Source organism: Pleurodeles waltl, chromosome 5 (assembly GCF_031143425.1).
Source record: "Pleurodeles waltl isolate 20211129_DDA chromosome 5, aPleWal1.hap1.20221129, whole genome shotgun sequence".
NCBI lineage: Eukaryota > Metazoa > Chordata > Amphibia > Caudata > Salamandridae > Pleurodeles > Pleurodeles waltl.
In genome coordinates this window covers 849942229-849959316 of record NC_090444.1, presented here as the reverse complement: position 1 = coordinate 849959316, position 17088 = coordinate 849942229, and the positions used below count along the sequence as shown (strand labels likewise).

Sequence of the window (17088 nt, the reverse complement as noted above, 5' to 3'; positions counted from 1 at the left end):
TCCTTCATTTTATTTTCCTTATGACTGCATGGGAACCAGCGACTGTTGAATCTTTGGTGGATGAACTTGTGTAGGAAGAGAAGGAAACAAGCATTTGCAATGCAACGGGTCTTGCATTTCTCTGAGTTAGAGCTATTAGCAGTTGTAAACTCCCAACCGGACTTTTTTTGCATCATTAAATGGAAAAAAAGAGCACGATTGTGCTACAGTTCACTCGTAGTAAAACCTATCGGCAAAAGTACAATTATCTACGTAACCTGCAATAGTGCAATTAACTATGTCACAGGGTTGATGTCATGCAAAGCACTCGACTTCTGCCCAGCGAGATCACGCTGCGAAAAAAGAGAAAAAGTAGTCCACAAACCGGACCGAAAATAGCGAGCCTCGTACGTTTTCAGTACTTGGTCACTGCGCTCAAGGAGGGCTAACCACCGGAAAAGGCATGACGTATGCATGCCTTCCACTAATGAAAGCAAGCAGATTTTAAAAGGCAAGCCCACGAACCAATGAAAGACACTGATGTGACAAGGACGGGGCTCCGGGCTCTGTTATAACTACTACAGCGCCTCGCAAGCGATACGCATGCTAGCGCAGGCTCGACCCTAAGAATGGATAAGGAAATGATAGGGATTGTGTAGATGAGAGGTGCAAAAAAGAAAACAGGTATGGGCGAGGTTTCATATATGTTTTGAAGATGCAGTAAATATAGTTTGCAAACCAGACACAGAACCGGGTTATCATCATTTGCTCCTCTGGTTATGAAAAAAGTGTGTTTGAGATTTAATTTTCTTTTTTTTATTTTAGAGTAGAATATCTTGAAAGTGTTTTTCTAAAACAAGAATAATCAGGACAGGCAAAGATGAGCAGGAAGGAGTGTGTTCATGATTGTCAGAAGAGTAGCATGGTGTTATGTATGCATTGTATGTGGTCAATAACAAGCTTAAAATCATCAAGTAATAGAGAGGAAGCTGCATTATTGATAGTTAATGCACTGTTATTTAAAGAGGTGAGACTTTAAATCTTTCCTGAGTTAGAGTGGCCCTAGGGCGGTCCTAATAAGTACGGGGATGCTGACCTAGGCATATATGGAAAAGGCCTGCTGTCTTTTTTTTTTTCCTTTTTTTCCACTTCTTACTCACCAACCTGATGGTGTCCTGGCTGTGGGTGTGCTGAGAGCCAGCAGAGATGGAGAACTTTTCTGCTAGATACACAGCCGTGCTGGTTGAATGATTCAGCTGATTTTTGAAGATTGTCTGGCCACCAAAGGGAGCAAATTAAGTTCCTATCAGGATGGGGGTGCTATGTCTATATTTCTTTATGCCCAAGATGACGTGCTGTGGCATGTAGGATGCACATAAGGGGTGCCATTGTGGTGTCTGGGAAGTCGTGGAGCAGGGCATTACCGCCATTCAGATGCTTGACTGAGAGGCTTGAACAGCAGTTCAGAAGTTACTTTTTGAAAGAAATGGTTTGACCTTCTTTAGAAGAGAGAGCTGGTACCGGTTATATTTTTTGGCAATGTGTGCCTTGATATTGGGGATGGTGCCCAAGGTGAATACAAGTGACTTCCCAGTTGATGAAAGAGAGGGTTCGAAGTCATCAACGTTTGTGTCAGTAAGCCAGGTTTGTACTCTATCTTCTTAGTTGTAGGAGATTGAAACCCTAGTCTGAATAATATGCAAGCTGTGTTTGAGGTTTTGGATGTCTGAAACAGAGGAGACTGCTACATTTATGATCCATTGCAAGAGAGGTTATGTTATTCACATTTGTAGAGGGACAAAAAATTATCTTTTTTTAATCCATGTTTACGTAAGCAACAATCATAGTGAAGCAACACACTAGTCTGATTTTGTGGTCAGTGAAAACCCTAGATTTCCTTTTTCCCATACTAAACCTAAGAGGAAGTGTCATCAGGTGCCACTGACAACTTAATAACCAGTGAAGTACAGGCCCTGGGATAGGGGCGCATCTTAATCTGTTGTCCCCATCCGCCAGCATTCTGGGTCATTGCTGCCATGCAAGCTCCGAACAAATTTGTCATGGCATTGTAGAACATTTTCTATCTGAAAGCCTCCCTTTAATGCAGATTTGAGAAGGCCACCATTCATAATGTAGCAGCCATCATTAAATAGTTTTGTTGTTTTTTTGGAATTATACTGTGTGTGTTTAGCATAGAGTTTGTTCAGTTCCAAGTTTTGAAATGATTTGTGTTAGTGTGAAGCTAAATTAAGTACCCTTCATGAATATCATTGTGAGAATTTATGTATAAAGGTAGTGTGCCAAATGACTGTTTTAAATTTTCTCTCTTTTGGCGCTTCAATTCCGTATTGCTAAGCTAGAACGTATTTTTTCTTTGGTATACATGCATCATAATACAGGTGGATGTGTTCTAGTGTGTGTGTGTTAATTTTAACCTAGTTTTGTTTGTGTTTTAGCGTGTATGTCTAGGAGGGTGTGTGCGTTGCCTCCTACATTGCTTAGGTGTTGTGTTTTGAAGATGATGTAGCATGTACTTCTGCTTGAGGGCAATGTCGGTGGACTGTGCCCCTCTTAAATCATGTATAGAATTCTGGAAAACCCAGAATAGCCTTACTGAAGATGATTGTCCTTCCTCTTCTCTTATACTTCTTTGGGACACTTGCATTCTGGATACCTCGTTTGGTACTTTGGGAACTGAATTCCCCGATTGTCTCATTCCTTTGAGGATCTGCCCGCAGAGTGGCTTTGGCTACACTTCAGCATCCCACTGTGGAGGGCGGACTGGCGGCACCTGACTTTGAGGCCTATTACCTCTCAGCCCACCTACAGTGCTTTGTACAGTGGCTGGAGGACCGTTGCAGGCCTGACAGAGATCTAGGTCCATTTGTCCCTGCACTGCCAGACCAGGTGAGGGCCTTACTGCGGGTGTGACATGTCTTGCCCCTGGACACAGAGAAATTCAGGGTGATAAATAGATGCTGGTCCCTAGGCTTAAGGGAAACCCATACTAAGAACCCATGTGCCCCAGATTTACCGATTGCAATGTTGAAGGAACTGCCACATGGTGGAGACTGGAGAGGTCTGGGGGGATTAGGGGGCTGCAGGGGGCACTACTCTTGGGAACTCCATAAGGCAGGGGAGTTGCTTCCCTTTGAGGATTTGAGGGCTGAATTTGGCCTCTCCCAGTGGCATTTCCTTTTACACAGAGCCGTCACTGTGGCTATCCGGAAACAGTGGTAGATGGTGTCTGCTGAACCTCAGGTCCACAAAACCTGTTACTATCGAGCCCTTTCCCTCAGTACCCTAAAGGTGGTCTCCTGTATATATAAAGCCACTGGGAAGACCTGTGTCTCCCATTGGAGAAGTTGAAGAATAGTTGGAAGGGTGACTTAGGAACTCCGATATTAGAGGTGGCCTTGGCTTCCATTCTTGACAGAGCTCGCCGTATGTCCAGAAATGCTTGCTTCAAACTGATTCAGTTTTATGTACAACAAAGGGTGTACCTGACCCCGGAACGCATCCAGTGTTACTTAGTAATGGAAGATGTAGCCTGCCCCAGATGTGAGTAGATGGGGGCAGGCCTCTTACGTATGCTGTGGTCTTGCCGTCAGGTTCGCCCCTACTGGGAGGAGATCATGGAGCTCATGGAGACTTTGGAAGCTGTCTTGGGCAGGGAATACCGATGGACCCCGGGCATTGCCTACTAAGTTGGTTCCCTATACCTCTGTAAATAAAGCCACTAGTAAGTTCCAAAACTTAAGAGTTGCTCCTGGCCAACAGAGAGTTTGGGAAGAACTGGAAATCACCGAGAGGACCCCGTGTCCTAAAGTGGTGGAGGGAACTAGAACAATGGGTGCCGGTAGAGGGTGAGGTGCTGCTGCAGAAAGCTAAAAGGTGGCTTGTCACCTTGGAGATAGCGCAGGCATGGGAAACCCTAGTGGCAGATTTTCAAACTGATAGCTTGGGTGAGGATGAAAATACATACAGTCTCTTGAAACCAGTGAATATCTGACTGCCTCTTGTCTCTTGGGGATTTATACCTTGACACCCTGCCCTCCTAGACAAATCCTAGCAATCGAGATAATGGCCGTGCTCAGTTAGGACTTCATTACCCAGGAAAATTGAAGGAGCACTTGTATTGATAATAATTTAGAAATACCACAGTAGCAACTCTAGGGGGTGGGTGTTGGTGCTGAATTTATTATTGTTTGAAGTTGGGAATTAAGTGCGGTTAACATATGTACTTGACATTACATTCAATTATATATCCTACATATTTGATGTCTACCCACACTATGGAATATCCTGATTTTGCTCTTACAGAAGTTTATATAAGTGAGGAATGTGTATCTAAAAATCAATAAATGTGTTTGAAAAAATTATGTAGCATGTGCTGTATGGTTATGTAGGTTAGATTCGAACTACCAGTGTATGGTGTCTTTTCCAGAATGTTTGTATATCCAGTGAAGTCCTAATAGGGTATATTGGATATGTACTGGATGAGTGTGGAAAGGGTTTCATATACTTCTGTACTAATTGATACAATTATGATGTGAAAAAGAAAGCACACTCTTAATATTCTGTGCCTTTACTTCTTAAGACAAATCTAACCTTCATTTAGTATTCACCAGACCCTAACCTTGTGAGAAATATTGATCTCTCAAGTTGTCAATGTCCTTTTTATGAAACAAAAAAGTGACCCAGAATTTACTGGTCTTTCTCGAAAATGTAAGTGCATCCTTTTTCACTTCACTGGAATGTGTGGCAAGTCGTCGGTTAGGGTGATATTTGTAATTTTTTATCATAAATAGCTATTCTGTAAATCAGAGCTAATGTATACAGTTTTTAGAATCATGCAGAACCTGGCTAGGAGCTATACAGCTATTTGAGTGAGTAAAGCATGATATAGAGATGAGATCACATTGTTTAATGGGTTACAATGGTGGAAAGTGAATAATCTGGATACTAAGATCTACTAAAAACGAGGGTGCCCTGTGAGATAAATACAAACCGAGGCAATGCTAGCTGAAGTATGCTACTAATGCAAGATTACAAAAATAGTTTTATGTAAAACCCTCATGTGTCAATTCCCATTCAGTGTACACCAGTATGTCCATCCATCTGTCTGCGATAGCCAGCCATGTCCTCATTCTCCCACACCCCTCTGAACCTAGTCACATTGTGCTCACCCTAAGTCCCTACCAGAAGTAATTGAGGAAGATCAGATATCATCAGTTACATAATATAATCCTTGTAGACCAGGAGTGGGCATAAGCCATTTTAGCACTCCACTAAACCACTCATAAAGGTCATCTTAACAGACATAACCCAATAAACCCCATCCACCCCTCCCAAAAGTCACCAGACCCTATTAATGAGAAATAACAAGAGCTGCCCCATTCTGATGGTTGAAATATCATCCCCCATCACAGTTCGATGTGCTGAGAATCTGTACCATCCATAAAAGATGGAGTGGATGGGTGAGAAAAGTGTGGCAGCTAGATGAGAAACCTAAGATGTAATGGTGCCGACCTGATAGGCAGAAGTAAACTTATCTCTCTAGTTTTCCACACTCTTGGAGAGGGAAGCATTGTGCATGTGACCAAGGAAGTAGACACCCTTTAGATGTTTTCATAGACTAAGAAACATGTTGGAGCACTGACATATGGCTACTACCTCTCAAAATGCTTCTCTATCCTACTGTTTATGCATAACCTACAAATCACACTAGACCAAGGTTTGTCATTCACCACGTGCATCCCTCCTCCCCCATCACCCCCCACCAACCCTACCACACACACACACACACACACACACTATCATTGATAGAGGTGAACAGGAGCTGTTGCAAGGCAGGACACTTGCATTTATATGTTTACAGGTTAATCACTAGCCTACTGAGCATTCTTTTGCACATCAAGGCATGTTTTAGTGAATGATAATATTGGGGAAAAAGAGCCTTGGAGCAGGCGGGACCCTTATTAATGTTGCCCTTTAAAGGTTTGTTTATGTGCAATTACCACATAGTCTTTTGAAGCCAGAACTTTGTTTTCACAGTTGTTTGGCCCTGGAATACAGCCACATCATTGTGACCTCACTAATATGGATGGAGTAGTCACTGTTACTCCCCGAAGCATGGATGCCAAAATATACGTAGATGGCCAGCGAATTTCCGAGACAACCATGTTGCAGAGTGGTGTGAAAGTGCAGTTTGGTTCATCCCACATCTTCAAATTTGTAGATCCCGGCCAAGAGCAAAATATGCAGAAAAGACCTATTGATGCAAGTCAGATGGTCAAAAACCAGAGACACAAATGTGGGTGAGTATGAAGTTCATTTTCCATAATTTTCCTCTTTCATGCCTTATATTTTATTAAATTGTGGATCCTAGTGAAATACCTATTTTTGTATCCTTAAGATCTGCTTAATTGTTTCCTTAAGCTTTGTTTCTTCTACGGAAGACACTTAAACCCTCACTATTGGGAAGTACTTACTGAAACTGGATTGGCATCCATGTATTGTTTCATTAGCTTTGAGATCGATTATCAGGATAGAAGCCCGGTAGTCAGTAACTGGCAGTACCTTTTGTTTATCCTAATGCTAACTTTATTGTGATCCTGAAATGCTGCTATACTGCCCTCAGAGGCACGAAGGTGCAGGCATGCGTGGATGAGCAGATGTTGGTTTGGTTGCTTGTGTACAATTGAAGGATATTGTCTGGGCTACTACTGGAGAGGTTCTCTGTTATGTAGGATGTTCTCTTTCTGTTGCCGATGGAATGTTTCAGAATGGGGGGGGGGGGGGAGGCAGATAAAAATGACAAAAATAGTATAGAGATTTGCTGCTTCTATGAAATTACCGTGGGAGAGAAGGTTTGAAACTGGTAGCGCATGAGTGCAGGATTGGGAACTTCGTGCTTTTGCATGTGTGAGACGTGCTTGCTGGATAGGTATATGATCCTGTCAAGCCTCATTGAATACTATGTGCAGCACTGTGAAGAGAATAGCTGGTCTGGGTGTTAGATGTACAGAGGCGGGATGCCTCGAGCCCCATGGGTTCAGCAGGTGCCCCCACTGAATTCCCACCCGTTCTTTTGCCCTCTAGATCCATTCCCGGATGGGCTCTGGTCTGCAACCTTCCCCAGAGCACTTTCCAGTTTCCAGTAGTGCCATTCCCAGCAACGCTGAAGGCCCTGTTGGAAGTACAAGTGGAGAGCATCTGAAATACATTTGTGTAAGGAAATGCCTCCTTGGCATTGTTACCCCCTAACATTTTGCCTTTGCTGATGCTAAGTTTTGATTGAAAGTGTGCTGGGAGTCCTGGCTAACCAGGCCCAGCACCAGTGTTCTTTCCCTAAACTGTACCTTTGTCTCCACAATTGGCACAGCCCTGGCACTCAGAAAAGTCCCTTGTAACTGGTACCCATGGTACCAAGGGCCCTGATGCCAGGGAAGATCTCTAAGGGCTGCAGCATGTGTTATGTCTTAAGCTAGTGTGCAGTTTATTGTAACATGCACCAGAGGGCATCTTAGAGATCCCCCCTGAATACCAATCTGACTTCTGGTGTAGGCTGACCAGTTCCTGCCACAAGCCAGACAAGTTGCTGGCCACATAGGGAGAGTGCCTTTGTCACTCTGTGGCCAGGAACAAAGACTGTGCTGGGTAGAGGTGCTTCACACCTCCCCCTGCAGGAACTGTAACAACTGGCGGTGAGCCTCAAAGGCTCACCCCTTTTGTTAAAGCCCCCCAGGGCGTCCCAGCTAGTGGAGATGTCCGCCCCTCGGGCCACTGCCCCCACTTTTGGTGGCAAGGCTGGAGGAGTTAATGAGAAAAACAAGGAGTCACCCACCAGTCAGGACAGCCCCTAAGGTGTCCTGAGCTGAGGTGACCCCTGCCGTTAGAAACCCTCCATCTTAGTTTTGGAGGATTCCCCCAATAGGATTAGGGATGTGCCCCCCTCCCCACAGGGAGGAGGCACAAAGAGGGTTTAGCCACCCTCAAGGACAGTAGCCATTGGCTACTGTCCTCCCAGACCTAAACACATCCCTAAATTTAGTATTTAGGGGCACCCCAGAACCAAGGAAATCAGATTCCTGCAACCTGAACCAAAGAAGAAGGACTGCTGACCTACAAGCCTTCAGAGACCACGACAACTGCTTTGGCCCCAGCCCTACCGGCCTGTCTCCAGAGTCAAAAACCTGCAACCAGCGACGCATCCAACAGGGACCAGCGACCTCTGAAGCCTCAGAGGACTGCCCTGACCCCCAGGACCAAGAAACTCCCATGAGCAGCTGCTCTGCTCAACAATCTGCAACAAACTTGCAACTTTTCAACAACTTTAAAGACTTCACGTTTCCCGCCGGAAGCGTGAGACTTCCCACTCTGCACCCGATGCCCCCGGCTCGAGATCCAGAGAGCAAACACCACTGGGGGGGACTCTCTGGCGACTGCGACCCCATGAGTAGCCCGAGACGACCCTCCAGAGCCCCCACAGCGACGCCTGCAGAGAGAATCCAGAGGCTCCCTGACCGCGACTGCCTGTAACAAGTGACCCAACGCCTGGAACAAGCACTGCACCCGCAGCCCCCAGGACCTGAAGGAACCGAACCTCACTGCAGGAGTGACCCCCAGACGACCCTCTGCCTAGCCCAGGTAGTGGCTGTCCCGAGGAGCCCCCCGTGCCTGCCTGCACCACTAGAGTGACCCCCGGGTCCCTCTATTGAATCCTATCTAAAACCTGATGCCTGCTTTGCACACTGCACCCGGCCGCCCCTGTGCGGCTGAGGGTGTGTTTTGTGTGCCTACTTGTGTTCCCCCCCTCCCCCCCCCCCCCCCTCAGTGCTCTACAAAACCCCCCTGGTCTGCCCCGAGGACGCGGGTACTTACCTGCTGGCAGACTGGAACTGGAGCACCCCTGTTCTCCATAGGTGCCTATGTGTTTTGGGCACCTCTTTGACCTCTGCACCTGACCAGCCCTGAAGTGCTGGTGTGGTAACTTTGGGGTTGCCTTAAACCCCCAACGTTGGGATGCCTATGCCCAGAAACTGAGACTTGTAAGTGTTTTAAGTGCCTGACAAACTAACCATTACTTACCTCCCCCAGGAACTGTTGATTTTTGCACTGTGTCCACTTTTAAAATAGCTTATTGCCATTTCAACAAAGACTGTATTTGATATTGCTTTTATTCAAAGTTCCTAACTTACCTGTGTGAAGTACCTTGCATTTTATGTATTTACTTCAAATCGTGAACCCGTGGTTCTTATAATAAATTAAGAAAATATATGTTCGGTGGCATGTGTAGCTGCAGATACACATGCTGTGCATAGTCCGCCGCCTGGTGTTGGGTCGGAGTGTTACAAGTTGTTTTTCTTCGAAGAAGTCTTTTCGAGTCACGAGACCGAGGGACTCCTCCTCCTTTGTTTCCATTGCGCATGGGCGTCGACTCCTTCTTCGATTGTTTTTTTTTCCGCCATCGGGTTCGGACGTGTTCCTTTTCGCTCCGGGTTTCGGGACGGAAAGATAGTCAAAACTTCGGAAAACTACGTCGGTATTGTTTCGTTCGGTATCGGGTTAGATAGAATCGACACCGAATCGTGAAGAGCTCCGGTAGCCCTTCGGGGTAACTTCGACCCCCCGTCGGGGCCTGGTCGGCCCGACCGCGTGTAACATCGACACCGATGGAACGGACCCCGTTCCGATTCTGTCCTAAATGCCACAGCAAATATCCGTATACAGACCAACATTTGGTCTGTAACTTGTGCCTGTCGCCCGAGCACAAGGAAGAGACGTGTGAGGCCTGTCATGCGTTCCGGTCCCGAAAGACGCTCCGTGACCGTAGAGCCAGAAGGTTGCAAATGGCATCTACGCCGACAGGACAACGTGGGTTCGAGGAACAAGGAGAAGAAGAGGAAGCCTTCTCCATCCATGAATCGGACTCGGATGAGTTCGACGTCGAAGAAACCGTGAGTAAGACGTCGAAACAAGCACCACACGGGAAAACAGACAAGGCCCAGGGGACGCCACTGCCAACAGGCCATGGCTCAACCCACAAAATAGGTGACCATCTATCGGCACCGAAAAAGGGCGAACTGGTGCCGAGATCGTCCGACTCGGGTCGAGACACAGGCACGCAGCAATCTCGAGACCGAGAAAGTGCTGCCGAAAAGGGTCGACGCCGAGACAGCGGAACCGAAGCTGCTCGACGCACAGACAGCGGCACCGAGGATGATCGACGCCGAGAAAGCTCGACTACAAAAAAGAGGAAATTCTCCTCGGAGCCGAAAACAAGCAAAGACACAGTTTCGGTGCCAAAACGCCCTGCAACCGAACCGACTGCCAGCTCGTATTCAGAGGAACAATCACTGTCCTCTCAAATGCGCAAACACAGATTTGAAGAAGAGTTACAATCCACTGACGTAGACCACACCCAGAAGCGGATCTTCATACAGAGTGGGACAGGGAAGATCAGCACTCTTCCCCCAATCAGGAGGAAAAGGAGACTCGAGTTCCAAACACAAGAACAAACACCACAAGCAAAAGTGGTGAAGAAAGTAACTCCACCACCCTCTCCTCCACCTGTAACTCATGCATCACCGGCACAAACTCCGTCACATTCACCAGCTCATACCACCATGCGCCAAGATGACCAGGACGCTTGGGACCTATATGACGCCCCAGTATCAGACAATAGTCCTGAGTCGTACCCTACCAAGCCCTCACCACCCGAGGACAGCACAGCGTATGCACAGGTGGTAGCTAGGGCAGCAGAGTTCCATAACGTGTCGTTACACTCAGAACCTGTCGAGGATGACTTCCTTTTCAACACCCTCTCCTCCACCCATAGCACCTATCAAAGCCTGCCTATGCTCCCGGGAATGCTAAGGCACGCAAAACAGATCTTTAAAGATCCTGTCAAAAGCAGAGCGATAACTCCACGGGTGGAGAAAAAATATAAAGCACCGCCCACAGACCCTGCTTTTATCACATCACAACTGCCACCAGATTCAGTTGTAGTAGGGGCAGCTCACAAGAGAGCCAACTCGCACACATCAGGCGACGCCCCACCTCCGGACAAAGAGAGCCGCAAGTTCGACGCAGCTGGAAAAAGGGTTGCTGTACAAGCTGCAAACCAGTGGCGCATCGCGAACTCTCAGGCGCTCCTAGCGCGATATGACAGAGCCCATTGGGATGAGATGCAGCATCTCATCGAGCATCTACCCAAAGAATTACAGAAACGGGCAAAACAAGTAGTTGAGGAGGGACAAAATATCTCTAATAACCAAACACGCTCCTCTATGGATGCAGCGGATACAGCTGCAAGAACAATAAATACCGCGGTAACCATAAGACGGCACGCATGGTTGCGCACATCCGGGTTTAAACCTCAGATACAACAGGCAGTGCTCAATATGCCGTTCAACGAACAACAATTGTTTGGACCCGATGTGGACACGGCGATTGAGAAATTGAAAAAGGACACTGACACAGCCAAGGCCATGGGTGCACTCTATTCCCCGCAGGGCAGAGGCACTTTTGGCACATTTCGCAGAACACCCTTCAGAGGGGGGTTTCGGGGTCAAGCCACACAAGCCAGCACCTCACAATCAACACCGTCTACCTACCAGGGACAGTACCAAAGGGGAGGCTTTCGGGGCCAGTACAGAGGGGGACAATTCCCTAGAAACCGGGGAAAATTTCAAGGTCCCAAAACCCCTACAACCAAACAGTGACTCACAAGTCACTCAACCCCTTCACACAACACCAGTGGGGGGGAAGACTAAGCCAATTTTACAAAGCTTGGGAGGAAATAACAACAGACACTTGGGTCTTAGCAATTATCCAACATGGTTATTGCATAGAATTTCTCCAAATCCCTCCAAATGTCCCACCAAAAACACAAAACATGTCAAAACAGCATTTAGACCTTCTGGAATTAGAAGTTCAGGCATTACTGCAAAAGGACGCAATACAACTTGTACCACGTACACAAAGGAACACAGGAGTTTACTCACTATACTTTCTAATACCAAAGAAAGACAAAACACTGAGACCAATCTTAGATCTCAGAACACTAAACATCTACATCAAATCGGAACACTTTCACATGGTCACGCTACAAGACGTATTACCACTGCTAAAACAACAAGACTATATGACAACCTTAGATCTAAAGGACGCGTATTTACACATACCGATACATCCCTCGCACAGGAAATACCTAAGGTTCGTATTCAAGGGAATACACTACCAATTCAAAGTGTTGCCGTTCGGTATAACAACCGCACCAAGAGTATTTACAAAATGCCTAGCAGTAGTAGCTGCACATATCAGAAGGCAGCAAATACACGTGTTCCCCTACCTAGACGATTGGCTAATCAAAACCAACTCCCTAACAAAGTGTTCACACCACACAGAGTATGTCATACAAACCCTCTACAAACTCGGTTTCTCCATCAACTATGCAAAATCACACATTCTGCCGTGCAAAACACAGCAATACTTAGGAGCGACAATCGACACAACAAAGGGGATAGCCACTCCAAGTCCACAAAGGGTTCAACATTTTTACAAGGTTATACAAGCCATATATCCGACACAAAAAATACATGCAAAGATGGTATTAAAACTCCTAGGCATGATGTCTTCATGCATAGCCATTGTCCCAAACGCAAGACTGCACATGAGGCCCTTACAACAGTGCCTAGCATCGCAATGGTCACAGGCACAGGGTCACCTTCTAGATCTGGTGTTGATAGACCGCCAAACATACATCTCGCTTCTATGGTGGAACAGTATAAATTTAAACAAAGGGCGGCCTTTCCAAGACCCAGTGCCACAATACGTGATAACAACAGATGCTTCCATGACAGGGTGGGGAGCACACCTCAATCAACACAGCATCCAAGGACAATGGGACGTATATCAAACGAAGTTGCATATAAATCACCTCGAATTGTTAGCAGTATTCCTAGCGTTGAAAGCATTTCAACCCATCATAACCCACAAATACATTCTTGTCAAAACAGACAACATGACAACAATGTATTATCTAAACAAACAGGGGGGAACACACTCGACACAGCTGTGCCTCCTGGCACAAAAGATATGGCAATGGGCGATTCACAACCACATTCGCCTAATAGCACAGTTTATTCCAGGGATCCAGAATCAACTAGCAGACAATCTCTCGCGAGATCACCAACAAGTCCACGAATGGGAGATTCACCCCCAAATTCTAAACACTTACTTCCACATTTGGGGAACACCTCAAATAGACCTATTTGCAACAAAGGACAACGCAAAATGCCAAAACTTCGCATCCAGGTACCCACACAGGCAGTCTCAAGGCAATGCTCTATGGATGAATTGGTCAGGGATATTTGAATACGCTTTTCCCCCTCTCCCTCTCCTTCCATATCGAGTAAACAAATTGAGTCAAAACAAACTCAAACTCATACTAATAGCACCAACATGGGCAAGACAACCCTGGTACACAACACTACTAGACCTGTCAGTAGTACCCCATGTCAAGCTACCCAACAGGCCAGATCTGCTAACACAACACAAACAACAGATCAGGCATCCAAACCCAGCATCGCTGAATCTAGCAATCTGGCTCCTGAAATCCTAGAATTCGGACATTTAAACCTCACCCAAGAATGTATGGAGGTCATAAAACAGGCTAGAAGGGCATCCACTAGACACTGCTATGCAAGTAAATGGAAAAGATTTGTTTGCTACTGCCATAGTAATCAAGTTCAACCATTACATGCATCTCCAAAGGATGTAGCAGGATACTTACTACATTTGCAGAAATCAAATCTGGCCTTCTCTTCCATAAAGATACACCTCGCAGCAATTTCTGCATACCTGCAGATTACCCATTCAACTTCACTATTTAGGATACCTGTCATTAAAGCGTTTATGGAAGGCCTAAAAAGAATTATACCACCAAGAACACCACCTGTTCCTTCATGGAACCTCAACATCGTCTTAACAAGACTCATGGGTCCACCTTTCGAACCCATGCATTCTTACGAAATGCAATTCTTAACGTGGAAGGTTGCATTTCTCATTGCCATTACATCTCTAAGAAGAGTAAGCGAAATTCAAGCGTTTACTATACAGGAACCTTTTATTCAAATACACAAAAATAAGGTAGTTCTAAGAACCAATCCTAAATTTTTACCAAAAGTTATTTCACCGTTCCACTTAAATCAAACAGTAGAACTACCAGTGTTCTTTCCACAGCCAGACTCAGTAGCTGAAAGGGCACTACATACATTAGACATCAGAAGAGCACTAATGTACTACATTGACGGAACAAAACTAATTAGGAAAACAAAACAACTGTTTATTGCATTTCAAAAACCTCATACAGGAAACCCAATATCAAAACAGGGTATAGCCAGATGGATAGTTAAGTGTATCCAAACCTGCTACCTTAAAGCAAAGAGAGAGCTGCCCATTACACCAAAGGCACACTCAACCAGAAAGAAAGGCGCTACCATGGCCTTCCTAGGAAATATTCCAATGAACGAAATATGTAAGGCAGCCACATGGTCTATGCCTCACACATTTACTAAGCACTACTGTGTAGACGTGCTATCTGCACAACAAGCCACAGTAGGTCAAGCTGTACTAAGAACTTTATTTCAAACTACTTCCACTCCTACAGGCTGAGCCACCGCTTTTGGGGAGATAACTGCTTACTAGTCTATGCACAGCATGTGTATCTGCAGCTACACATGCCACCGAACTGAAAATGTCACTTACCCAGTGTACATCTGTTCGTGGCATTAGTCGCTGCAGATTCACATGCGCCCACCCGCCTCCCCGGGAGCCTGTAGCCGTTTGGAAGTAATCTTCAACATTTGTACATTTGTAAATATATTACTTAAACTTTATTTTGTACATACTTATTCATTCCATTGCATGGGCACTATTACTAACATACACAACTCCTACCTCACCCTCTGCGGGGAAAACAATCGAAGATGGAGTCGACGCCCATGCGCAATGGACACAAAGGAGGAGGAGTCCCTCGGTCTCGTGACTCGAAAAGACTTCTTCGAAGAAGAACAACTTGTAACACTCTGACCCAACACCATACGGCGGACTATGCACAGCATGTGAATCTGCAGCGACTAATGCCACGAACAGATGTACACTGGGTAAGTGACATTTTCATTTTCTATATAAGAACTATTGGCCTGGAGTTAAGTCTTTGAGTGTGTGTTCCTCATTGATTGCCTGAGTATGTACAACAAATGCTTAATACTACCCTCTGATAAGCCTACTGCTCGAGCACACTAATTCAAAAGAGAGCATTAGAATGATGTAATTTTGCCACTATCTTACCTCTAAGGGGAACCCTTGGACTCTGTGCACACTATTTCTTACTTTGAAATAGTATAAACAGAGCCAATTTCCTACATTGGTGGATCAGCGGTGGGGTCTAAGACTTTGCATTTGCTGGACTAATCAGCCAATACCTGATGACACAACAAAATTCCAAAAATTGTCATTAGAAAATGATTTTGGAAATTTGAGCTATTATTCTAAATTCTTAAAAGTCCTGCCAGGGCCCTGTGTAAGTCCCTGTTAGCAATTCTTTTAGAGTTTAAAAGTTTGTAACAGTTTGGATTTAAGTTCTAAAAGTACTTTTTAGATTCTTAAAAAGTTATCCCAACTTTTAGAGACATAGGTGGTCATTCTGACCCTGGCGGTCTTTGACCGCCAGGGCGGAGGACCGCGGGAGCACCGCCGACAGGCCGGCGGTGCTCCAATGGGGATTCCGACCGCGGCGGTAAAGCCGCGGTCGGACCGGCACCACTGGCGGGGTCCCGCCAGTGTACCGCCGCCCCATTGAATCCTCCGCGGCGGCGCAGCTTGCTGCACCGCCGCGGGGATTCCGACCCCCCCTACCGCCATCCAGATCCCGGCGGTCGGACCGCCGGGATCCGGATGGCGGTAGGGGGGGTCGCGGGGCCCCTGCAGTGCCCATGCCACTGGCATGGGCATTGCAGGGGCCCCCGTAAGAGGGCCCCTACATGTATTTCACTGTCTGCTGCGCAGACAGTGAAATACGCGACGGGTGCAACTGCACCCGTCGCACAGCTTCCACTCCGCCGGCTCGATTCCGAGCCGGCTTCATCGTGGAAGCCTCTTTCCCGCTGGGCTGGCGGGCGGTCTGAAGGCGACCGCCCGCCAGCCCAGCGGGAAAGTCAGAATTACCGCCGCGGTCTTTCGACCGCGGAACGGTAATCTGACGGCGGGACTTTGGCGGGCGGCCTCCGCCGCCCGCCAAGGTCAGAATGAGGGCCATAATGTCTAGCACAGAAGAGACGGTGGTGGAACTCAACCTCACCCCTTACCTACATCTAGGGATGTCAGAGTTAAGGACTCTGTAAGCTAAAAAATATAAAAACTGGGTCCAGCCCTATTAAAGTTAAGCTCCAGGAGCTTTTGGCAGTTTGCAAATGACCACCCCCTGAGGATAATTCTACAGAGGGGGAAGGTAGTGACCAGCAGGATGATTCTCTCCCTCCTGTCCTAGTTAGGGAGGCCAGGGTCCCTCAATCCCTGACTCCACAAGTGATAGTCAGAGATACTGGTTCTTCCACAGGGGAGACCAGTAACCGTGGAAGCATTGAGGACAGCCTCAATGAAGATGACCTGCTGTTAGCCAGGATGGCCGAAAGATTGGCTTTGGAGAGACAACTCCTAGCCATAGCGACGGAAAGAAAAGAGATGGGTTTAGCTCCCATCAATGGTGGCAGCACTATAAATAGGGTCAGAGAAAGTACTGACATGCTACAAATCCCCAAAGGGATTGTAGCAAAACATGAAGATGGTGATGACATCACCAAGTGGTTCACAGCTTTTGTGAGGGCTTGTGCAACCAGAAAAGTAAACAAATCTCACTAGAAGGTTGGATTAATGGCAGTGGTATAAATGATTATGATGGGCTGTATAACTTGTTTATGAAAGAACATCTGTTAAGTAATTGTTTCAATGATAAACTGCATCAGCATCTGGTAGACCTAGGTCCAATTTCTCCCCAAGAATTGGGAAAGAAGGCAGACCACTGGGTCAAGACAAGGGTGA

General features: G+C 46.4%; 1 protein-coding gene across 13 annotated transcripts in view; it reads left to right on the top strand.

The window, feature by feature from the left end:
* Positions 1–17088, top strand: part of AFDN (afadin, adherens junction formation factor) — a 1710163-nt gene that overhangs the window by 476304 nt on the left and 1216771 nt on the right. For all 13 annotated transcript variants that reach the window (XM_069234921.1, XM_069234923.1, XM_069234919.1 and 10 more), the window contains one exon: positions 6037–6299. In XM_069234921.1, the coding sequence (XP_069091022.1) occupies positions 6037–6299 (263 nt within the window). The remainder of the gene's footprint in view (positions 1–6036; positions 6300–17088) is intronic.